We start from the raw sequence: 25388 nt of genomic DNA, 5'->3' as shown, positions 1-25388 counted from the left end.
GGTCCATGGTCCCGTGAATGCAATCGACCGCCTGCGCTCCGCTGGCGTGGAGGTACAGCAGACACAGGAGGTGGAGAACTGGTGGGAGAGAGGAGTGGGTGGCGGTCGCCCAACGAGCAGGGATCGCTGTCCAGTGCTCGGTAACCATGCTGCAGAAACCCAAACGCACCCTGCGATGCAGCTGCCAATTCCCCCGAACCGATTCGCACGCGACCGAGTGCACCCGCGATTCCGTTGTCAGTCCAGGTGGCCAGGTGGGTCGCTCCGAGTCGCGAGCATCGCTACTTCGCTCAGATGAGCAGCTTTCTCCTCCTCCATGAGGATGTAAAGCCAAAAATACACCTGGCCGGTTTACCGTTTTGTCTAGTCGAGTGGGGTTTGTTTTGCTACTACAACCCACAAAAGGAACCGTGCACAATGTTCCAGAATGCAATAGTACCTGGCGGTTTACACAACCCGAGAGGCAATGACTCGCATTTACAAACAGCAGTCAGACCTCTTACCGGGAAAATATACAATGGACGAGTGACACCATTGTCATTACACCGTTTCCAAAAATCCTCTTTTGGGCGAGATATAAATTTACCGTTCAGCAGATTTTAGTGAAGGAGACGGACAGGGCCGTTCGAGGTAAAGAAGGCCCCACTCCTTCTTTCGCATGGATGTAGATGCAAAGCAACTACATTTTCATTCAGGTGGACAAGCCAGATAACCGTCAGGAGTCGCGTAATCACCGCTCTGACGTCTCCTTCGTATGTGGATCACGCATTGCGTGGTTATATACTGTATGTATATATAAATATTCACCGTTTCAAGTCGAGGCCAATCCCTTTACTCACTGGCAACGCAAAGTGTAGCTCTTCAAATGGATTCCCACAATAGCTGGTGACCAAACGAATACTGCCAGAGCAATCTCAATCTGCAAAGAAACATGCACACTTTTACTGCGGCTATTTTAAAATGCGATGCCATCTATTAAGAAAGCCTCGTTTAGAAATAGGGCATTTACAAATCTGACGCAGGATCAAAGCCTCCGCCTGCGGTCGTCAGCACATGGCACGCAGCGTGTGCCTTCATTTTAAGCTGGGGGGGGTAACCATTTGGGATTGACGTTGATGACCCAAATTTCCACACCACTCTCCCTTTCCCAGCCGGTGCGCGTCCGTTGCAGGTCCACAACCAACTCTTACGACGAGAACGAAGGGATGCTCACGGTTTCACTAATACAACGCTGGGTTTTTGGTTATTTGCCACCAATCAATGACACGATTCGGTTTACGGAAAAAAAATATTTCTGGGTCTCCTTTGTACTGTTCATCTCCTATGTTCAGTTTTGTAGATTAAATTAGCATTTTTAATACTAACAATAACAGCAAGGGCACAATCACATAGCTGCAGTGCGAGACTTTAATTTCCTTTAAGCTTACGGTTTCTAGAGTGATCGGAACAGTCTACAGGACTTACACAGACTGACATCAATAGCAGTGAACAAGCACACTGGTAAACGAAACATCTGAGTGTCCACGCATTTTCAAAGTTTGTTTGGCTTTGAGAAAAAAATAAGAATCACAAGCAGGCCATCTGAATGATAAAATCTGTTAATTTTTTTTTAACTATCGTGTTTTGTAAACAGATTTCCCTTCTTGAAAAATCGGACAGGTCAAAAGGCAGATAATTTTTAAATAGGTTCCAGACGCCACACGATTTTGCTTTCAAGTTCTTCCCGACTCCGTGCAGCCCAATTTTACCATTTAGACGTACAGACAAGCCACTGAAAATCAGTTTATGAACTTACATTGTAACACACACACACATACTTGACAACAATGCGATTCCCAAAGGTGACCACACCGTGAGCCCCAATAAACGGGAAGCTCTCAGGGCCCATTAAATTAATGGGCCGTGTACACATCACGTGCAGACGCCCTGGGCAGCACGGAAATCGACGTTGGGAACCTGAAACGAGGAACCAGACTGCAAAACAATCACTTTCAACTACGATCCAGTGCCCAACCAACCGTGATGTTCCAAAAACCGTTTCGCAACCAATACTCTTTCAAACAGTGGGGTACTGTATAGCAAGAGCTCATGATATTGACGCTCCCTTAGTTGCAAGGTTTCTTTACAACCACTCGCTGCAATAAAAGGGCAGACAGAATGGTTGACACGAACACACGCTTCCTCTTCTTGGCGTCCCAAAAAATGTAGGTCAATTTCCATGATACCTTGTGGCCTAAAGGCGTTTCATATCATAGTGGCACTTTATTGAAACTAGCACAGTGCGTGAAATGTTCTACAGGGGCACCACAGGGCATGGAACACACGCGCGAGTCACCTGTTAAGAGCATGGGGTTTGTTTTGGAGGGAACAGGCACTCGCGCACACGTTACTACACAATACAGGCACACAGTGCTAGCCAGCGACTCCAGCCTGAGCCACACCTCACGTGCAAGCTCACCACCGATACACAACAGTCATATATATTAACGTCTGCAGGATATAGTTATTTTTACAGTGGATGGAAGCGTGCAGATTTTGAGATGGTGCACACGGGGAGTGCGTTTCTGCTCCGGTTGAGCGAGCGCCGTAGAGCCATGTGCCACGCGCTCTACTCCGGGTTTTGCTCGTGGGTAAAGTGTGCGCTTGGGTGTGGGTGGATAACAGGTGGCGGTCCGTTGGTCCAAGTATGTTCACGCCAGTCGCCATCCCTCCTACATTATTTAAATCGCAGTGTTTCACAACGCGATTTGCTAAATAAATCAAATTAAAGTGGCTAATCCCATGGGAATATGGAATTTCCACCGCTCGCTCAGACTTGCCAACAGAGATGTCGTTTGAGCAGACACCGACCTTTTAAAGGTTGTTGGGAAGTGTGCGGCCGCCAAGATGTGGAAGGCGTAATCAAGCTGACAAAAGGATAAAATTTAGTCACACAGGAGGTTTTTCAGGACCTGTGGCTAAATTGAGCACTCTGTTGTCTAAATCAATCCTAATATGCAGAACCACACTCAATGTTGTGTGCATAGGCCCTCTTGTTCAATTATGTTTACGGCACAATTTACTGCACTTGGGAGTCCGAGGAGCATAATTTTAAAACCCGGAGTGAGAACACGGTGGCGATGGTTCAAACGGGAGTGAAGCCGGCACTGTGCACGCACACACACACGTACGCACACACACACACACACACGTACGCACAAATGCAAACGCACACAAAAGCTACGAGGACCCGGAACACAGGCCCCACTCGACTATAGTCCCAGGAGGCCCGCACGGCACAGCCGCAGATGAAGGAAAACATTCAAATCATCGTTGTCAGCATGGTTTAGTACAGGGTACAGATAGATTTAGTTCCTCGTCTGGGCTGTGTACATTTTGGGCATGCGAGCCTCTTTCCAGGCCTGCTTCACTTCTTGGCGTTGATGATGTCGATGAACTCGGGCTTGAGGGAAGCACCGCCCACCAGGAACCCATCCAGGTCAGCCATGCCCGCCAGTTCCTTGCAATTCGATGCCGTCACGGAGCCTGCACGGAAACACACAAAGCACCTATGAAGGCTGGCACGGCGCACGAGGGTGTGCTGTGGGGCAGCACGATGATATCACTCTCCGTTGATATCAGCTGTGGATGGGAAATTCATTCGGGTAAACACGTTTAGAGCACAGAGCACGAACCACTGCATCTCGCTTTCCAAATCAGACACTTCCATAGAAGTATACGTACAAAAGTATACTCATGCACACACGCAGGGGTACTTAACACAATTTCCACAAGCAAACTGAAATATATATCAATAGGACTACAAAACTAACATTAATTCCAAGGAGTTTTTCCAAATAAAGGTTTTCTACAAAACCCCCAGTGACAAACACGGCATTGTGTGGCAGTAGATTAGTGGCACCAAGTGGCCACATCTTCAAGAACTTAATTTCAATTTAGCATCTGTTTCTGTTCAATCAAGCCTACAACTGCAGTGTTACAATGACCATCATGACCTCTAGCCACCTGGCTTGCATTTCGTTGTGCAACTGTGAAAGCGATAGCTGCATCAAGTCATCGATACATCAGCATTAAAACGAGACAATCCATCATGCTTATGTTTATCAATCCAAAGTCAAAGGGTCTCCATGCCGGAACTAAACATGGGGCAGCATTTATCTAAACTAAAAAACTAAACTATTTTTTTTTACCAGATAAGGCCCACTGAGCTATATAGTTATTTTCAGAAGCAACCTGGCCACAAATGATAGCTGAACGAAGTGGATTATCGTGTGGACCTTTATAGCAACGCACGTCGATTCTAAAATGGAGGGAAAAACCGGAGAAAACTCCACGTGACCACGGGGAGAGAGACACAAACCAAATATACAGCAGGCATCAGGGTCAGGATCGAACCCACGACTTCCTGTATACCAGGCAAGGTATATAACATCTCGCCACCGTGGCCCCATGTGTTGCAGGCCCCGAGCGTTCGGTTTGGACTCCAGCACAGCCCTGCCCCAAGTGCGTCGCACATGCCTCTGCGTGCTCCGCACGAGCCACACACAGGCATCGAGGGAGAGCCACGAGGCTTCATGCTAGGGGCCAGACCCACGAGCGGGATCCCCCCCCCCCCCCCGCTTGCCTCCATAGATGATGCGGGTTGAGTTGGCAACAGCCTCGGACACGTGCTTCTTGAGCCAATGGCGCAGCTTCTCGTGAACTTCCTGGGCCTGTGGGGACCAAAACACAAATCCGCATATCACCACGTCGTTTTTGGAGAGACAACCATAAAATCGATTGTGTGCCGCCACAGCGCATTTTTTCGCACTACTGGAGTGTGCCTGGCAAACCTGTTACATTTCTACTTCAAGGTGCACAGTGCATTGTGGGAGCAAGTACTAAAACTATATCATAAACACGCAATGAATTGTAGGAACTAGCAGTGCAGTTATGTTGTAGGTGCATGGTGGGAGCCAACTCTGTTAAACCAGTGAAGGTTGACATGCCTGGGAATGAAAATAACCAATGGTATAATATGTCGGCCTTAATAGGTGTTTGCTAAAAGGCTCTTGCATGAATGTGGGCTACACGGGGGATCTTTATCTTTGTGGTACCCATCTCACCTGCTGGGGCGAAGCGGTCTTGCCCGTGCCGATGGCCCACACCGGCTCGTATGCCAACACCACCTTGCTCCAGTCCTTCACGTTGTCTGGTGGGGGGCAAAGCATGGCACAGCGGAGACTTGTCACATTGTGACCACAGACGAGCGAGATCACCTTCATTAACCATGAGCAGTACAATCCATTGCAATCAATGCGTCGTTAACAACTAATATAACCATGCAGGGTACTTCACACACACGCACGGCCATGTGAGGGTGGGGAGGGGCAGCACCTGCGATGTGCTTGGTCTGATCGAAGACGACCTTCTCGGTGACGCCAGCCTCCCTCTCGTCGAGCTTCTCTCCGATGCAGGCGATGACGCCCAGGCCCTCGCTCAGGGCGTGCGCCACCTTCTGGCCGATGAGCTGCAGGGGGGGCGGCAACGAACGACGGCTCAACAGGCGGCGGCGTGCTCGTCCGTCGCGGCGTGCGCGAGGGCGAGACGCGGGGCATCACGGGGGACACCCACAATACCCTGCGCGGGGCCCACGCAACGCCGGTCAGATCGTAATCGGACCGATTCCGTTGGAACTGATACAATTTGAACGTCTAATTCATTTAAACACAACTAATGGAAGAAAGCCGCACAGCGAAGAAAGACGCACGCCATGCGTGGGAAGGAGGATTTTCTTCAGACGTTTTTCAGAGGTGAGGGAGTGAGGGGGTACCCCAGAAAGCTTCATTCCACAGAATGGGGTGGGGGGGGGGGGGGCCCTACCTCATCGGTCTCCCCGAACACGTGGCGGCGCTCCGAGTGGCCCAGGATGACCCAGTGAGCACCACAGTCCTTGATCATAGCCGGGCTGCACAGCACGGCCCATAGGGAAGAGGAAGACACCACATTACACGGCAAGTGTCAAATCGTTCCTCTGTTGCTGTGGCATCTTGATGACGGGGGATGATGGTCGAGGACGCTGGAGATTTGGCATCGCGCCTTGACAGTGGACCCTCTTGTTCCATCGTGCGATGCTCCTTCAAGCATTAAGTCAAAATAAAAATCTGGTAACACACCGGAGCGGTTCGCGCACATCGCGATATGAACCTAGCTACCAGTTTGATTTCCGACCGCGGCTAACATTAGTGGCGAGTGATATCCGAACCTATGAGTATTATTCTCTTCGTACGTGTGGGTTCGTGCCAGGTAATCCAATTTCCTTCCACATGCAAAAACCCTTAAACAACCACACTCGTGAAACGTACGAGTGTGGGGCACTTCTAAACAGTCACAACTCCGTCAAACTTTCTTGTATGGAAAGGACATTGTGGTTATTTCATGGACATTTTTGAACAAGTAGATGAAACATACTGTGGCATGCTTTTCTGGAACAACTTTGTAAGACCACGTAAACATCCGGGTGAATGTTAAACCAAACGATTAATGAATTAATATAGTAAATTTACTACACACCCGGGGTGAAAAGCAATCTCATCCATGGGCAGAAATGTTGAGTCAAATTGGTGACCTCATTTGTTAGTGCGCTTTAAAAAATTGCAAAAAATGAATTGAACAAAAAAAACACAACTCAGGAATCAAGTCAAAGGGTCTCTCCCTGCTCAAATGGCAATGAGGCGGTGGGCACTATAAGCACGTTTGGCTGGTCCCAGCCAGTGAAGGAAATTCCACTTTAATTCGGACACTCGAGAGTCTCCTCACCTAATCTCGCCAGTGAAGGCCCCCTTGGCCAACTTGTAGCAGTTCTGTGCAGCCACGCCGATCTTGGGGTCCAGCTTTTGGCGTGCAAAGTCGATATAGATGGCAGGGGCACCGCAAACGATCTCTACAAGCACACGTACACAACACACACACGGGTAACTTAAACTCCTGCCCAACGTTGGAGATACAGACGAGTGGCCGGGTTGAGCTGGTGGTGCGCATTCAGTCGTTGAGCCCATGCCAAATCACTTCCCATGCTGTTGACACCTGCAGAGGCTTTCATGAGTGCAGGCATAGCTTTTAAGGAGGGCGTTACACCATTGCTGAGCAAACCACCATGATTAATAATTCAGTACGTACCCACATAGGCAAGAGACGTTATGAAACAATGTAAGCATGCCGTGTGATGTTTTTACGGGCTCAGGTGTAAAATTAAGTAAGCAAATGGTAAGGAGCTGTCTGTCACAATCATCGTGAAGCAGTGACCCTCCAACAGCAGCCCTGATCAAACAGGAGACGTGCACTGCTCGGGAGCTGGGATCGTCAATTTAAGTTTTTTCAGACAACGATGACCTGCAGAGGGATATTACTGCTCACCCTTTTAAGCCAGCCCACCAGCAGACAATTAGACATAAAGACAGATCAATAAAAGACAGGCGACAAGCCATATGACTAAAAGGCAGACCCAAAAAAAGAAAAACCAAAGCCAAGTAAACATTCATCATGACACTCATCTCCGCAAATTAAAAGGACCGCTGAAGTAGACAGTAGAAATGCTCCACCCAATCTGCAAGAAGCTGCCCTGCTGTCTACCCAACTATTGCAGCGATTGGAGGGTCATCAGAGGCATGATGGGCATGAGATGTCACCTTCAAATTTAGAACCTCCCGAGTCAGCGTCTGAGCTTATGAGCGGTGACCTTACAGGAATCTTGTACATTTACAGCAGAGGCTACTGGAGTCTTAAAATAACCCCAACTTGCCCTTTACAAAAAAATGCCATGTCCTTTTATTAGCCTGGTGGCTACTCCGGTTTCAAGGGAGCCTACTGCACAGTGAATGTGCTTTCTGCACAGCCACCTCTGCACGTACAACATTCACCACGCGTTCAATAATGCAGTGCGCACGAGTGGTGTAAATGCAATGAACGGTGTCTCGTTACTAACCACCGCAAAACCCCATGCAGCCTGTGCGATACGCCAACCAGGCCAGACGAAATGTCAATCAGTACCAGCTTCCTTATTTGTGCATCGAGCTGCAACCTCAATGAAGGCATGGATCAGCATTAGTTTATTATAGCATTCGTTTTTTTCTTCGCGATTTGCCCGTGGCATAGACGGGGAGGCGAAAGTGGGGTCGAACAAAGTGCCAGTTGTGTATATTTCGGGAGAGCCGAGGGTGCCAAGGTGACACCAATGTGGGTCTTTGCAGGAATGATGCGTTACATGACAAAATGGCGTGCAGAGAGCGGGGTTTGTGTGTGGATTTTTTTCATTGCCCAACCCCTTTCTTCTGCCTTCCCACGATGGAGCCACTCCCTGCGCCCAGTGGCGACTGAGCACAAGCCAAAACGTGGCAAGGGCAGTGGGGTCGGTCGAACGTGGTTTGATTTGTTAGTCCGTTGTCCCATTTCACAGGCCACAGAATAAATTTTGGTAAAACCTGTGATGGCATAAAAGAGTGAATTACAGGGGAACTTCTTTCAAAACGAGTAAGATATAGGCAAGCGACGGCTCACCGCCTCTGAACAAAAAAAATCTGACTCTCATTAGGTACACAACAAACTGTGTGCAAGAAACGATAGGATTTGAGCAAGCTAGATGCAAATGTTCCAACACCCCTGCACCTGGCAACGCAGGGATGTGGAACAGGAAATCACCTAGAATGGGGGCAGATGGTTGAGATTTGTAAGGGGTAGCAATGTCAGGTTGTGCATTTGGGTGTCTGTGATTGCTGTGGGTGTGTGCAAGCATCAATTGCTCAAGTGACACCAAGACGACTCTCCATTGAGACATGCGTGTACAAGACGTGCCACCAGCATTCAGAGACCTGAGGAGGGCAGTGATATTATTACACGGGATCCTATTGCATCCTTTGCACTCAGGCAAATGCCAACCATGCTCTGATATTGCAGCGATTGAAAAAGAGTTGTAACTTTATGACCTGCTTCTACTGGACATCTGTGAAAAAGAGCTTCATAGCTCATCGGATTCTCCAGGATAAAAAAAAATAATAATCAGATTTTGAATTTAAACGAACTTCCTATTGTGGGTCAACTAACCAATCCTTGGACCGTCATTATTGTTAAGTTTTTATGCGAAAAGTATTGGTGTTGACATTTTCCTACTAGCCAGCACAGGCTAGTAGTGACTTGCGAGTTCTCAGATTTTATCCAGTGAGGGTGACCACTGCAGAGACGAATCAATGAGATGAGCTCATGCGCCGGATTGCGGCATTGCAGACCGATGACCTTCATCCATCAGTGGATAGACCACGGCTGATGATCACAACTGACGGTGTAAATGTGCACTTTTTTTCTCCAATCAACTGCTGGATGACGGCAACCGCCATTGCTGCATTGAAAGCTAAACTGGACTGGTGCACACGTGGAAATGGTGGGCGTACCCACACTTAGCCCCACCACACGCGACCTGCCGATATTACTTCACCGCGTACCCATCTCGTGTACGCTACAGCTGTACTGTTGGGCAGACACCTCCGCGCTAACCGCTGCGCTCCAGCAACGCTACGTTGTCATCGCGGGTGCACGCGCACTGCGGTGGTGGTAACCGCACCGACGGGTCCCTCTCTCACGGACACAACTGCGGCACCGCGAGTCCATTTGTGCCACTGGCGGGCGGGCTGGGGGGTCAAATCGACGGGCCACGCGCCCCACGGCCCCTACCGCAGAGCGCTGGGTCAGGCGCAGTGCGCATGCGCGGGGACGACCCCCTCCCAGCCCCGCCTCTCCCCACCGCGCGCGCGACCTTCACCGAGCGCGCGACCTCCACCTCAATTAACACGGAAAATTATGACGGCTGTGCAAATTGCAACGCTGTAGTGAATTAACGGCGTCCCAATTAATGCGCGTTAATAAATGACGCATGTATATATCTGTTTATTAATTGTAAATGCCCGCACGTCAGCGCGGCGAGTGACGACATTCGCGGACGCGTCGCCTCGCAGATCCGCAATGGCGATGGCCGCCGAGGCTGAGCCCTCGGCTCTCAATCCCCTCAGCAATTAGGTCAAATTTTAAAAAAAAACTCGACTATAGTTAACTAAAAACAAGATTTAAAAAATAAAAACACGTTAACAAAAATTATAACGCTTGTTTAACCGACGGCATTGCAGCGGTCGGTTGCAGCTGCGTTGCATTCAAATGACGAGTCGGCGGAGTCAGGCTAGCCCAGGGATTAGCAACCAAACAACACGAGCCACTCTTTTTAAATTGGGTAAAAATTAACCCCTCTATTTCAAGAGCAGCAATGCACGCGAATACTCGACGCTGGTCCTTAATAAATGACATCTCTTAAGTGCTTAAAAAGCCGCAGGTTGCCGACCCATGGGGCTAGGCCATTGAGATTGCACACCCGAGTATAAATATGCACGAGAATGTGAACGTGTGCATGACAGTTGTGTAGGCTCTTGCGTATTCATTTGGTATGTGGAGAGTTGCGCAGGGCGATTTACCAGTGTTGGGGTCGAGGGAAGCCTTGTTCATGGACTCGGCCAACGCGCCCAGGCTCGCCTTGTCGCCATTCAGCTTCCAGTTGCCACCGACGAAGAATTTCCTGCTTGGTGCCATTGCGTTCGAGTGTAATTGTCGAGGCGGGAGCTGACAATGAACAGATGAGAGTCGACAAGCACGGCGCGACTGACGAAGAGTGTGCAGGTTGCACGCGACTTTATAGGAGCGAGGCGACCAATCAGAGGTCGCCTCTCGTGCGTGCGGCGCTGTCAGCCAATCGGCGCGCGCGTCTCAACAGCGACGAAGCCTGTCCCTTACTTGGGCACGGTTTGGTTGGACCCAAGACGATCGCCCACCGATCTGCCGGCCGTCTGCTGTGATTGACGGCCTTTAAACGGCCACGCGGGAGAAATTTGAGATTCAGTTTCAGTTTTCAGTTTCATTAATTTGGTATAGCCCTGTGAGCCATTCGGCTCTTGAATCGGGTGCAACCGCAACAAACAAAAAAAACTAAAACATGAACAAGAAAACATCTTAAAGTGCAAACAGAAAAATTCAGAAAAAAACAGCAAAACTCTTCCAGAAAAAGCACCGTACACCAACGCTGTGTGCAAAAATCCCAGTGTGATGCAAGTCAAACAACAACAACCACCACAAGACAACTTAGATTAAGGCCATCGGTCTAAATCCGTACTACAACAAACATACATGGCCAAACCAAAAAAAGTTTCGAAATCACCAAAATAAAGCCATAAAAGCAATGTAACAGTGATCATAGGAACTGTGACCGAAATTTCACAATAAACGACATAAACAACATGTACCACCAAACCCTGCAGCCATAGCTGGCTGCATGAGTCACTCCACAACAGCAGGAGCATCAGTAGAAGTATCAACATTTTTCAATGCATCTTTAAAGATCAGCACACTAAATCAAAACACAAGATCATACTTTGCAGCGGTCATCCGGAGCGAAGCATTTGCTTTTAGACCTGGTGCACAAGCCGTCGAACATTAAGAGATGTTAAGTTTGACCCAATGTAGAGATCACAGTGGTGAGTCTTATATGGGCAGTTCAATGCAAATCTGAAGGGCGAGTAATAAATTGAGTCAAGCTTCTTCAGTGCAGAACTGGGGGCTGATTTATACACGATGTCACAGTAGTTAAGTAGAGGCAGTATGGTAGCTTTTATCAATTCCAAACGGAACATAGGGGGAAGCAGTGCTTGTGTCGATACAGAAAACCAATTTTTATTTGTCTTTTTACCAATATAATCAATGTGATCTTCAAAATTCAGTTTTAATCCAAGATGACTCCAAGATACTTATAGATCTTGACTTGCTCTATTTGATAATTATTTAAGGAATGTAATTGGGGAAAAATAACTTCTGCTTTAGTCCTGGTGAGAAGCATAGCACCTTAGTTTTGGAGGTATTCAGGACTAGTTTAAGAGCAACTAGCTGACGTTGTAGTTTGTTGAAATCACCGTGGAGCTTAGCAATCACTTCATCCGGAGAGCGGCCAGCAGTAATCAATAACGTGTCATCTGCAAAATTCACCATCCGTTGTGATTGGCGCCCAATTATTTAACCAATTAAAGCGACTGAGGTTAAAGCTACTAGAGCAATCGTCCTGCGTTTGCCGGTGGTTTCGAAACGTCGAAGCTTTTATTAAATCATGATTTTTTAAATCTTCCTGAATATTTCTTCTGCAGCGTCACTTCCAGCATCGAATCTTAATGTCTGTAATTGCAGAATGCTTTGCCGAGTGGTCCTTGTAAAAAGCTTCTTAGCTCTACGGCCTTTACTCGGTGGGACATTGCACGCTTCTGGTTCTTCTGAATCTTCCAGAAGCAATTTTTTTCAGTCGTTTCAGCAATCTTCCGGCCTGTATGAAAACCGGGCCCTGGTTCGTATGGAAGAGATATTCCAGAAGATATCTTCCGCATGATTAATTCTGGAAGTAGTTTTCGGAAGATATCTTCTGGAATATATAATTATGTTCTCGCCGTGACATCTTCTGGAAGATATATTCCGGAAGACGCCATCCTGGGGCCTTTTAAAACGCGCCCACGTCTTCTGGAAGCACTTTGCGACCCACAGGGCACCACTGGAGCGGCCGCCGCTGCTGCTGTTGTTGTTGCCTGGGTCTGGTGCTGTGATCCTGTTATCGTCGCCGCCGCTGTTGGTTCAGTCTCGAACCGTCGGTAGTGCGTGCCCCGATGAATCCTGCGCGCTCCGACGCCAGCCCGTGCAGCTCCAATGCGGGTAACGACTGCGGGCCGAGTCGGGGGTGCGGGTAGCCTCGCCTGGCTCAAGCCTGGCCACGAGGCCCTCGTAGGCGCCCATTGAATAATGTTGGTAGCGGTGCCGATACGTTATAACGTGTAAATATAAACACAGACACATGGTGTGTGTGTGACAGATCATTATATATAGCACTGTGGACGTGTACAGCAGCTAACATCTGAACAGTTTAACGTGATTACACAGAGCTTCTACAATAGCTACGTTTTAACAGCAGCTAACAGATAAAATAATGCAGCCCAGTGACTGCTTGTGTGTATAAAAAACACTTGCATATAACAAAGCGTATTTATATAGCAGCTTGCGTGTTTGATAGCTACCTCAAACATCTTGTGTGACAGATAATTTCTCGTCTTGAAAACTGGCAAGTCCAGGTCTGTCCTAACACCCTCTAGCACCCGCTTATATTTTGAAATAATTGATACTAGGTCTGATCCAATTACAGGAGCATTGTTACGAATTGCGTAATTGTGCCCAGGTTTGATGCGTGTGTTTTCTTATTGGATGCTACCTTAGCATTACACTGTAATGATTTAACTTTATTACCGGTCCTGGTTATCAAGGATATCGTCTGACTTTGATACATGGCGATGACGTTGGTGGCGATGGTATTGGTTGATGGCGATATTAAACGGTGATTGTTCAGAGTCCGAGTCCAAGGCGATGATCATCGATGGGCTGCACGGAGGCGGCTCCTCGGCCCACGTCAACGGGGACCGATCTCACGTGGACTTCCCAGCGCTCAACGACCTCCTGCAGAACCTGGAGGACTACACACCCACGGTGCGCCCGCAGCACCACCCACAGTGCCGATATAACGAGGCCATTTGACCTACGAATTGGCTTGAGTAGTGATACCCATAGAGGTGCGTTTGGTGTCAAGACAGAAAAAAGTCAACCTGCGGTTCGCGTGACTTCAGCCGGGATGCCTTGTCTATTTAAGGCTGTGCGTGATATTCGGTGGCGGCTGCTGAAAACTCTTCACGTGTCCATTTTAAAAAAAATCAACTTTTTCCCGGTTTGTCCAACTAAAATCCGCCAATATTTCTACTAAACTGTAGAATGTGAGCCTCTTAAATGTTTTTTACGTAAGTAAGTGTGAGTTTCATAAATTTGTATCGTAGGACATTAATGAAGCGTGGAAACCTTGGGGAGGCCTTCATCCAGCAGTGGATTAATATGGCTGGTGATGATTGTGTACCACAGTACTTTTGCTTCACAGTGACTGAAGGTTTAATTAACAATTTCTTTCGATGTTCAGGTTCCAGATGCAGTCACGGGATATTACCTTAATCGTGCTGGATTTGAGACTACAGATCCCCGGATGTACGTATGGGTGACACACCACTCCATAACCGCTTTCGGCATTGTCACTCAGGACTTTGGTGGTTTTGAGACCGATGTCCTGACGCACGAGAATCACAAACTAATGAAACGCTTTGTACTGGTAAAGTATGGTCAAACAATCCTCATGACTGACAATGCACGGGGAGGCCTTCATCCAGCAGTGGGTTGAGAAAGGGCTGTAAATGATGAATTATTACGGAATCAAAGCATCGCCTACACCAATATTAAAAGCAATGAAACAAACCTGCAACTCCACAAACAACCAGCAGATGTCCTTCACATTTAGTGAGCCAATGAATTGTTACAAATTAGTCGTGATTAGATTCAGTAACTCTTTGGTACTTCGTTTGTATAGTTCCTCATTAGTTTTACTTCGAGTGAATGAGATAATACAAACGAGACAGGTATCCTCATCACCAGTACTATTTAGCACTGTTGCAGTTTGCATACTCCACTTGTTTTACCATTCTGTTTGTCTTTGTGGTAACGTGTCTTGCGTAGGTAGCGCTATTTCATAGTGAACAGTTTGACGTTTCTGATTCGTGTCTATTTTTACTTCGATGTGCCGACTTGTATTGATCTCTCGAACCGTCTCTGTCCTTCCTGCCGTTTCCAGAATCCGTCTCATCTCTCTTGCTGCGCAGAAGTTCATTTCGGACATCGCCAACGATGCGCTGCAGCACTGTCGCATGAAGGGCACCACCTCCACCACCTCGCGCAGCAAGAGCAAGGTGTGTCCTCTCACAAACCTGCATGCCTCCTCTCACAAACCTGCATGCCTCGCATGTCCCCTCCCCTCACTAACGCGTTCGTTTGTGCTACAGGAGAAGAAGTGCACGCTGACCATGGATGATCTCATCCCGGCACTCGGCGACTACAATATCAACGTGAAGAAGCCTTGCTACTTCACTTAGAGACACATGTCCAGGCCCACACCTTGCGAACAACGCCTTGTTTGTGTACTTCTGTTCTATGTTGAATTGTTTGAGCAGGAATCTTAGCTTGGTGTTGCTAACTCACTGTCAGAAGCCTGGCAGAGCTGTGTTGTCTGATTTATTGAACTGCCAGTTGCGATTGGGTTGGCTCATTGAACTGGCTTGCAAGTTTCTGAATTTTGGCCTGCAGATGTCGGGTCAATGAGTCAATGTACCACTCGCTGTGCTCTTAACAAGTCTTCATTGACGGAGGCTCACCGGCGGCAGGGATTCGGTGTGAGATCGGTGGTAAGTGCACCACGTTGGCCAGTGTTGTGGGAACCATGTGAGTTGTTGATGGCACGCAAGTTTTGTGAGGCGGTGTTGTGTCTGCGTGTGGTCGGTGAACTGATGCTTGGCGTAGGTGAACATTGCTACTCGCTCAGAACGTTAAACGAAACATACAAAGGAAGGAGAGATGGCTCCGCCGAAGGTAGTTGTCGGAGTTTTATTGCGTTGGCTAGGAGATGTAAACGAAGACCCACGTGTTGTAAACATGAAAATGCTACATCGATATGAATGACTCACATCAAGTTCAAATCAAGATCGATATGAATTTTTTAAACCCTCATGTTTTATGTTATGAAAATGAAAAATGTGAAAAATAAACAGTTGATAATGCAATTATTTGTGGATGTGTGTGTGCACATGTCTATTAAACTGGAGGGATATTGTAGATGGTCCGAAACTTCTGTAGACTCGACAATATTCACTTTTTTGAACTGGACATTTAAACCCTTGGAACACATTTTTACAACCCAGATACAACGCCATTCGTATCTGTATCGCACATCCACACATCTCTACAGACCATCTGCACGCACGCTACCGCGTGCCCGACGAGGCTACGATCCGAGCAGGGGGTGTGCACCGCAGGCTATGGAGGGTTGCTGCTGGTGCAAGTTGGGAGCAGCAGGGATCCGAGTGGTTCGGACCGATCCGGCATTGCCACCAGCGCTGCTCATCGCCGTTCGGCCTGGTTCAACCAAAACGAAGTTGAAGCAAAATGTTACGATGGTATAATCCGTTTCACAAGACATTGATTCGTGTCTTGCAACAGCTTCGTCTGGAGGGAACCTGTCCCAGCACGGCCTTAATCACTTAATATTTGTTTAGAATTTTCATGAAACATGGCATTTGTATGGAAATGCTTTTGCACAATTGTATGGATGTAAAGATGCATCGATTCACTGACAATCTGATGCGTGCACGGAATCGATAATCGTGCATGTATATTATAAGCAAATGTTACATGGAGACTAATGGAACAAAATAATACTACATACGAGACATTGTATTGGAAAATTGCACGAGGTAGCAAATAGAAAATAAATTATTATTGAATCAACTGAAAATTTGTCAAATAATTACAAACTTAATGACCGTTTGGTAGCTAATGTTAGCCATGGCTGGGAATTGAACTCCGGTGCTCCCTGGGTTCATAGCGCACTATGCTATGAACACCCGACATAGCACTTGGAGAATTATGGGTAACATGATCCTACGTGACAGCACGCAGATGGTTGACCATTCTTCACCACGCTGCTTGGTGGAGCTTAGTCAAGGAGCAATCCTATCACGAGCCATGTTCCATCTGCTGCTGGATGAAGCCCCCAACGAGCCGTCGCCATCACGACCACAATATGTAACCTACTTAACACCTGCACGTGAACCAATTCATCGCTCCATATTATGACAGTAATAATGAACACAAGTGCATCTATCTATACGAGGAGTCTTGCTGAGGCACAACATCTGAGGTCGGCAACTGTGTTCACGAGTGGGAGATTCCTGGATGTGCGGGTATGCCCACAGATCAACGGAACAATTATATCAGAGGTGTGTCAATCACCGAGTCACTCAGCGCGGCTGGAGGTGGTGGTCCCGTGATTCCCCCCTCGCTTCCCCCGTGGCTCCCCGGCGCTTCTCCGGCGCTTGCTTGGAGCCCCGCGGCCACGCTCTGTCGGCCGGTGCCCCCGTGCTGCTGGAGCGCTTGCTCCATTGTGGAGTAATACTCCAGCGCCTTGCTCACCGGCTCCACCAGCTGCTCCTGCGCGCGCTCACACACGGTCGCGGGAACGCAGCGACGGTGGCACCACCACCACAGTGGAACATGGCTTGTTTTATTATTATTACTACTCTGCTTGTTTAGCCAGAAAAGCCTCACGAAACCTCGCGTCTCTTTTTCAGGAGGGTCTTGCCAAGTTTACGCAGGGAAAGAGATGAAGGGGCAGCCGTACCCTTGCTGGCCCGACGCCACGGCTAGCCCAAGGGCTTCTGCTAGAACGGGGGTCGGCAACCTGCGGCTCCGGAGCCGCCCTGTTGCTCCTTGGCTGCCCCCTTGCGGGGAGCCGTTTTAAAAAAAAGGGAAATGTTAAACATAATTTTACGTAACAGTAATGTATTAAATATGGCAGGGAATGGGGTCACTGTAATGTCCTGGTGACTACAAAGTGTACAGTAAAACTGTATTGTTAAACAATAACTAAAGGGGAACAAACTAATTAGACAGTTTATTCCATCACCTATTTTTATTTAAGTCAATGTGTTGTCATCTGCTGTGTACCGGCTGCTATGTTTGTGTTCAAGTAGCTCTGCGTATGATGCGGCTCAAGAAAGCCCCTTTTACGGGGTATTTGGCCTACTCTCCACACCGGCCCAAATCGTGACAATCCGTCGAGTGTCCGCGCGTGTGGATGGTTTCGGTGGCCACCTCCGTGCTCGCAAGCCCGGGAGCCGAGCGGCAATAGTCCTCAATGATGGGCCGTGTTTTCCGGCAGTATTCACCGGCCGTGTTCACCGGTTGTGTTCATTGGGCCGTGTTCACTGGGTTGTGTTCACTGGGCCGTGTTCACCGGCCAAGTTCGCCAGCCGTGTTCACCGGGCCATGTTCACCGGTTGTGTTCACCGCGCCGAGTTCAACGGCCGTGTTCACTGGGCCATGTTCACCAGCCGTGCTCACCGGCCGTGTTCACCAGCCGTGCTCACCGGGCCGTGTTCACCGCCTGTGTTCACTGGGCAGTGTTTACCGGCCGCGTCTACTGGGCCGTGTTTGCCGGCCGTGTTTGCCGGCCGTGTTTACCGGTGGCACTGCTCCTGGTTATTTTTATGCAAAGGTTGTCTTTAATGTTAGCCTGCGGTTTGCTTTCATGTTTACGAAATTAGTTCTTTAGACTTCTTTAATAGCCATTTAACAAAAGTGACAAATGATTGGGAATTTTTTTTTCATCATGAATTATGAATGAGCCTCTTATATTGCTCACATCAAAACAAACATGGACACAATGCACCAAGCAAATTTGCTGAAGTCCAGCGAATTAGCCTAGCCCCATGAAAGATGTGCTCCATTAATGAGTCTCGGCAATTAATGGCAAGCAAAAATAAAATACACCTCATTATCATCACACCTGGGCTTTCGTAAACACGATCTTGTTAAATTATATATATACCGGTTTCTGGTTCTCAACCTGGCATGTCATTGTCTTTGTCAGGGCCATTATGAATCCAGTGTGAGAGAGAGAGACACCCAGGCTCGAGGCTTGAACCCAGGACTCGTAGTAGTGCCGCCTCAGTGTCTCAGACATGGCATTGTGAATCTCAGGAAGAGCGATTGCGAGGACCCAGGGCTTGAACTAAGCTCTCAGCATTGCTCGCTCAGTGTCTCCAACATGAGAGAGATAACCAGGCACAATGCTTGACCCCGGATTGTAACCCAGGATCTTAGTAGAGCCACCAAGGCCATTGTGAGCCCGTGGTCCGCTGCGTTGAGGTGCGATCCACCGACCTGCAGGGCCGGGAAGAGAGTGGCGAGCGCCACGAAGAGCGGCAGCAGCACGTGGCGAATGAAGTTGACCTGCGAGGAGGAGCGCGACACCTTGTCGCGATCCATGAAGGGCGACACGGGCAGCCCCTCCAGCTTCTCCACGTCGCTCTGAGGCACACGTGCAGGGGCAGCGGCAGCAGCATGAGAAACAGAAGTGTTTTAGTGACAGCAGCAGCAGTGAGCGGTGCTGGTTAGGTGTACACTTGTTGGTCGAGTCCCCGAGTGCTGGATGCCTGGGGCCGAGTGCTCTGTGTTCCACTGGGGGAGTCCTCGTTAAACGCAGTAGCCACGTTCCGCCTCGAGCACCACCCCGGAACGATTCCACGCTCGCGTCCGGCACTTTCCCAACCGATGGCCTAGAACGTCGCCTCGCCAGCCCCGTGAACCCGGCTTTAATCACAGGCGACGGCTGCCTGGATTCACAGCCGGGATCTCAGAGGTGGCGGCTCGGTGCTCCGACCTCCGAGCCGCCCCTGGCTCCACGGTGACCCCGAGCGAGGCGAGACTCCGCGCGTGCCGCGACCGCCGCCGCCGACGACGACGATGTCGGCCGGTGACGAGCCGCGGGCTTCACCTGAGAGAAGAATTCCTGCAGCAGGCAGTCGAGCCAAGGCTCCGCCACCTGCATGGGCCTCGCCTCGTTGGAGATGTCGCTCACCTTGATCATGATCATCATGAGCTGCGGACAGACGGCTTGTGTCAGCATGCACTCAGGCACGTGTGTGTGTGTGCCTGAATGTGTGGTGCATCTGTCAGTCATCTCAGTCGACCCGTAGCACCTGGGTCTGCCCCGTGACCTCCTGCCAGCGGGCGTTCGACACACCACGTGGCCTCAATGTGCACATGGCCTGGCACAAGCGTCGTGGTGACGTCACCGCCACTTACTGGCGCATGGCGGTTGTTGTTGTGTGCCTGAATGTGTGGTGCATCTGTCAGTCATCACAGTCAGTCAACCCGTGGCACCTGGGTTTGTCCCATGACCTGCCAGCAGGCGTTCAACACTTCACGTCCCCTTAAAGTGCACACAGCCTGGCACAGGCGCCGTGGTGGCATCACCGCCACTTAGTGACAAATGGTGGCTGTTGTTGGATGTGTGTGTGCCCTGGGCATGGCGTTCGCCACCCACCTCCTCACGTGCCAGGCCGGCCTTCGTAGGTGCTCGCTAACTGCTCGTACCCCAACAGTCTGTTAAAGGCCATACGGTACTGACAGATGCTGCTGGACAACAGTGATATGGAAAGTCAAATTAATGGACGAAACATTAATTTGACTTTACAATCGTTTCGCCCGTTCATTCTTTACTTGCCCGAGGATGCAGCCCTGGGTCCAATAAAAGTGCTCTTGCGTGAGCTTACAGAGCACATTTAACTTCTTTACCTCGCTGATCTCGTCAAGGAGCTTAAATCATCACGCAAACTCCGGCTTTTGGCTAACCATCGAACAAAGACGGTCACTGCATTGTGCACTTTCAGATGCACTTCTGTGATCGTCTGGAACGCTCTTCCGATATTAGGAAGCCACTGGAGCTATGCACTTTTAAATCATCTAGATTGACAAACTCATTTCTGAAGAACTGCTTTTTGTCGTTAGTTTGTTGTCCTTCGAACTCACCTCCGATTAGCAAGGTTGGCTACGTACAATGTGAAAGAAGATGAAGGTAAATACATCTTACGATGCTAAACGTATACCAATGCTTGCACGGGTCATGCTGCCCTGACCAGCGCAAGAGCGTTGAGGGTTTTGACACGGGCATTGCGGTGCGAGCGCAACAATGGCGCTGCCGCCGGCGTCGTTGTTTCTGCTCGTCGCTGCGGAGGGCTCGTGGCGTTACCCCGGGGCACGCGACGCAGCGCTCACCACGTCCGTGTGCTCCCTGTTGCGGAAGTCAAAGGTGGGCAAGATGGCGTTGAAGGAGGCGAGGATGTCGTTGTGTCGCCCCATGTCTGTCGCCAAGATGCACCTGCGGGCGGCGGGGGGCAGCGGTAACGGGGCGACAGAGGAGATCCAGAGAGAGGGAGGGAGACCCAGATCCAGTACGCGGTGGTTCGTGACCTCGGCAGTGCAGGCTTGACGTCTTTGCTGCCTGAGTCGACGGTCCCCGCGGAGCTGAGGAACGTCTCACCGTGACGCCACCGGCGCTGACTTACAAGAAGCCCATTCACCACCGTCAATGTTGAGAAACGCTGGGGTCGAGCGCATGGACAGCTGACGAGGAACGTTTGGCCAATTTCTACGATCCACTCTCATCATTTCTAAAAAAAAAGCACACCGAAGGAGCTTGACGTCATCCAGAACGGAGCGGCCCGCTTGATCGGCACCTCACTGAACGGTGCACAGTACGGTCCACTCGTGAAGGATGGTCAATGGGATGCGGCGCATCAACTCTCCTCGGCTGCTCTGGAAGCACCCCCGAAACACCGCGACCTCCGTCCACGAGAAAAACAAGGACACCGGCCGCTGCACGGTGGGGACGTGGAAATGCCACCACCACCCCTAAGTTGCAATGCAAGCCGTGCACCCCATGCGGACTTTGACGTTCACCGCCGCTCGTTCACCGTCACTGGGTCAGAATCCTGGAACTCGCTGGGAGGTGGTACGGTGGTGGCACCACCATCACCACCACCACCATGGCCGTGATGGCGGGGAGGAGGCCGTGATGGCGGGGAGGAGGCCGTGATGGCAGGGAGGAGGCCGTGATGGTGGGGAGGATGTCGTGATACACTCACTCATCTTTCACTGACTCACACATCATACACTGACTCACTCACACATCATACACTGACTCACTCACACATCATACACTGATTCACTCATCATACACTCACTCATCATATGCTGACTCACTCACACATCATATACTCACTCACACTACCACTGACTCACTCACACATCATACACTGACTCACTCACACTACCACTGACTCACTCACACATCATACACTGACTCACTCATCATACGCTGACTCACACATGATACACTCACTCACACTACCACTGACTCACTCACACATCATACACTGGGAGTGTCATGCTGCCAGCTATGGTTGCAAGTTTGGTCATACATGTTATGTATTTCGTTTATTGTTAAATTTGAATCACAGTTCCTATGATTACTGTTGTTACATTGTTTTTATAGCTTTATTTTGGCGATTTCGAAAACACGTGGTTAAGCCATGTTTCTTGCGGAAGTGCGGAATTGGCCTGATAACTTTAATCTAAATTGTCTTATGGTTGTTATTGTTTGACTTGCATCACACTGGGATTTTTGCACACAGCGTTGAAATACGGTGGGTTTTTTTTGGAAGATTTGCTGGTTTATGCAGGATGTTTCTGTTGCGCGTCGTCGCTTTAAGATGTTCTCTGTTCATATTTTGTTTGTTGCGGTTGCATCCGACTCAAGAGCCGCATGGCTCACAGGACTATACCTAATAATGAAACTTGAAGCTTGAAACCATCACTGCCACCACCACCACTACAATGGCTGCTGGAACTCCAGGGAAAAGCCCAGCACCAGCACCACCCTCTCAGTGCGACTCAGGGTGGACGATGAATTCTGGATTACCAGCGACGCCCACATCCCGAATATTTATAAGACCTAAATATTCTTATTAGGCTGGTTGTATTTACTGGCGAAACGTCATACTCGAATTATAAATATTGTGGGTTGACTCTCCAACACACCGGTGTGCTGTACTTGTAACGAATTGGCATGTTCTATTTACGTGACAAACCTTACTAGTTGGCTGTCTGGAGTGGTGGCGGGTTTAACGACGCATTTATATTCACATTATTTAACCCAAAAAAACCTGTATTATGGAAGAAAAAAATGTGCAGACATATTACACGGTACCCTGAATGTGTGGAATGAATACTCACTTGATCATGCCCTCACGGACTCTCTTGTACTGCTCCTTGGTCAAGTTTCGGAAGATGTTGCTTTCATGCTGCAGGAACAGCGAGCTAAGGTCACCGCACGGCAGTCACGGCCTGATTGCCCCTCATAAACAAAAATATGATTCCACAGCCCTGGCTTAACAAGTACAGCGCTCTTGATTTTATCCGTGAAACATTCTCGTGTTGGGCCCGTGGGTGGTTGACTCGCACGGCCTCTGCTGTCGTGAGGCTAGCGGATGGATCGATAATGGATGGAGCGTCACCTCCTCCAGCAGTTCGAAGGCCACGGCGCAGTGGTGGTTCTCCAACGGGGAGATGTCGTTGTAGCGCAGGGCGAGCTCAGTGCGAGCGTTGATCTGGAAACAATAACGTGATGGAAAACACTCACTCACCCACTCGCCTTCTCACTCACCCACTCGTTCTCTCACCTACTGATCCACTCACTCCCTCACGCACTCACTCACTCACACTCACCCACTCACTTTCTCACTCACCCACTCACTGTCTCAATTACTGACCCACTCACTCTCTCACTGACTCTCTCACTCACCCACTCACTCACCCTCTTACCTAAAGTTAAACAGTGACTAATGCCATCATCCCCAACATTTATGGTCATTGTCATTACAATCAACATCATAACCGCACCTCCGATTAGCACAGTTGGCTACGTACGGTGTGAAAGAAGTTTAACATGCATACAATATCACCATCATAATTATCACCGTCATCATCATCACCACCACCATCACCACTGCAGAGCAACTTAAACCGTGCCAGTCCCACGCAGAGAGAAGACACCACAGGGCTCTGTGCGACAACGAAGCCCTGCTAAGCCGCCCACCCCGACCCCCCGATGGGTGTGGCGGCGTGCGAGCACCTGGTAGGCGTTGTTGTATCCCGGGTGGTCGAGGTCGTGGCACACCGAGGAGGTGAGCATGGCCAGCAGGTCGATGTGCTCCATCTTGCTCCGCAGATCCGTGATGCAGATGAGTCCGTACATCTGTGAAGTCACCGTCATCGCCGTCGCCATCAGCACGATCGTTGTTTGTTTCCTGATTAACTGATTTTAAATTGGCGCCTGAATAGTTGCCTAATTGTATCTATTGAGTATCAGACAAACCCTTCAATAATACTTGTCAAAGACGTACGACTCTGTAAGCTGAGAGTTTAATCACGGGCGGCTGAAACCCGGATTTAAACCCAGGACTCGGCATTGCGGCTCAACAAATTACAAACAGAAAAGTAAAAAAACAATCTACTTGGGAGGAGATTGGGAAAAGGAAGGGGTTGGGGGGGGCAGTGCCAGATTAAGCTAGTGCAGGGCCTGTAGCATGATGTTATAAAGGGGCTTTAAATAAAATAAATAAAAAAACACATACATATTAAAACACACATTTTTTACTTGCATCGTAAAGTAATTGTATGTTTTCATTTGCTATACAGCCAGATAATACGACACATCGCTAACCTTAAACACCCAGTCGTTCATAAAAGTTGAAGGCAGTATAATACTATAGTAAGAGAGCAAGTGCAGAATCACTGAACCGGAATTGATAGCTTGAAAGCATTTAGCGCGGGGCCCTTGAAAGTGCAGAGCCCCTAGCATACGTAGCTACTTTTGCTACTAGGATAATCCGTCACTGGACGGGGGAGCCTCCAGCCAAATGCTGCACCGTGGACCCCTTCAAACAAGGATAGAGGGCCTCTCCCGTGGCCGTTCGTGGGCTCCTGCCTCACCATCTGCGAGACGCAGAAGCAGTGCTGGAAGTTGTGGAAGGGGATGTGGTTGTAGCGCGCGTAGACGCGCAGCAGCAGACGGCGCAGCGCGCGCCGCTCCACGCCGAACTCGGACACCAGCTCCAGGTCGAGGAACATCAGCTGCAGCAGCAGCAGCATCTCGGCATCCTCCCACTGCCTGCACGGGGCACGCGGGGGGCGCGGCGGGCGCGGTGGGCGACGCGCCGATCGGCACCGGGCGACAAGGGGCGATGGGCCGGTTAGGCCGTGGCTCACGAGCCTCGATGTTCCCGCTTAGCCCCTTACCCGCACACAAGATAAAAACTAAAACTATAAAAAATATTTTGCCAGCTAAGGCCCACTGAGCTGTATATCTCTTTTTCATAAGCGACCTGGCTATAACAAAGGATAGCTCAACGAAGTGGCTTATCACGTGGAAATATCTATCAGCCAAATACTTTAAACGCGTGATGTTGATGCTAAATGTGGACCGGGAGAGAAAACCACGCGACCACTGGGAGAACGTAGAAAGTCCAAATACACTACAGGTGTCAGGGTCAAAATCGAACCCACGACCTCCTGCATACTAGGCGAGGTAATTAGCATTTCACCACCATGGTACCCTTCTTGCTGTTGTGCACTGGAAGGAGACGAATGACAGTGTGGGTGTTGTACTCTGCCTGCGAGGCGACCGCGCGTCACCACTCTGTGCAGAGCGAGTGGACACCGTCACTTTATAGAGAGACGGCGGCTGTCGGTCCGAGGTCTCCCTGTGGGTCTCTGAGTGTGTGTGTGTCTCCCTCTGAGTCTGTGGG

The 25388-nt window shown here is 49.5% G+C and overlaps 3 protein-coding genes across 5 annotated transcripts in view; 1 reads left to right on the top strand and 2 right to left on the bottom strand.

Moving 5' to 3' along the window:
- Nucleotides 1–1389: 1389 nt before the first annotated feature.
- Nucleotides 1390–10701, bottom strand: TPI1 (triosephosphate isomerase 1). The gene is made up of 7 exons (XM_032968183.2): nt 10491–10701; nt 6799–6922; nt 5863–5947; nt 5377–5509; nt 5106–5191; nt 4625–4712; nt 1390–3525 (listed from the first exon to the last, which is right to left on the bottom strand). Exons 1-7 carry the CDS (start codon nt 10603–10605, stop codon nt 3407–3409), a joined length of 750 nt encoding a protein of 249 aa, XP_032824074.1. The 5' UTR covers nt 10606–10701; the 3' UTR covers nt 1390–3406.
- A 1852-nt stretch (nt 10702–12553) lies between these two features.
- Nucleotides 12554–15740, top strand: TAF10 (TATA-box binding protein associated factor 10). 2 transcript variants are annotated; one of them, XM_032968185.2, is made up of 5 exons: nt 12555–12756; nt 13442–13578; nt 14057–14121; nt 14759–14873; nt 14967–15740. In XM_032968185.2, exons 1-5 carry the CDS (start codon nt 12711–12713, stop codon nt 15054–15056), a joined length of 453 nt encoding a protein of 150 aa, XP_032824076.1. In that variant the 5' UTR covers nt 12555–12710; the 3' UTR covers nt 15057–15740. The 2 variants fall into 2 exon arrangements, with proteins under 2 accessions (XP_075929078.1, XP_032824076.1); XM_076072963.1 differs by having other exon boundaries at nt 12554–12756; nt 14759–15740.
- LOC116950441 (high affinity cGMP-specific 3',5'-cyclic phosphodiesterase 9A-like) overlaps nt 15551–25388 on the bottom strand; it is a 24722-nt gene continuing 14884 nt past the window's right edge. For both annotated transcript variants that reach the window (XM_076072960.1, XM_032968184.2), the window contains 9 exons: nt 24574–24751; nt 23714–23836; nt 23097–23189; nt 22816–22883; nt 20797–20899; nt 19514–19618; nt 18901–19047; nt 16969–17166; nt 15551–16092 (listed from right to left, as the gene is read on the bottom strand). In XM_076072960.1, the coding sequence (XP_075929075.1) occupies nt 16078–16092; nt 16969–17166; nt 18901–19047; nt 19514–19618; nt 20797–20899; nt 22816–22883; nt 23097–23189; nt 23714–23836; nt 24574–24751 (1030 nt within the window). In that variant the 3' untranslated portion in view covers nt 15551–16077. The remainder of the gene's footprint in view (nt 16093–16968; nt 17167–18900; nt 19048–19513; nt 19619–20796; nt 20900–22815; nt 22884–23096; nt 23190–23713; nt 23837–24573; nt 24752–25388) is intronic.

The sequence above is a fragment of the Petromyzon marinus genome, chromosome 39, assembly GCF_048934315.1.
Source record: "Petromyzon marinus isolate PM22_M1 ecotype Great Lakes invasive population chromosome 39, UKy_Petmar_22M1.pri1.0, whole genome shotgun sequence".
NCBI classification, from domain to species: Eukaryota; Metazoa; Chordata; class Hyperoartia; order Petromyzontiformes; family Petromyzontidae; genus Petromyzon; species Petromyzon marinus.
Note: the sequence above shows the minus strand (reverse complement) of the source record. Positions and strands in the feature narration are given on the sequence as shown.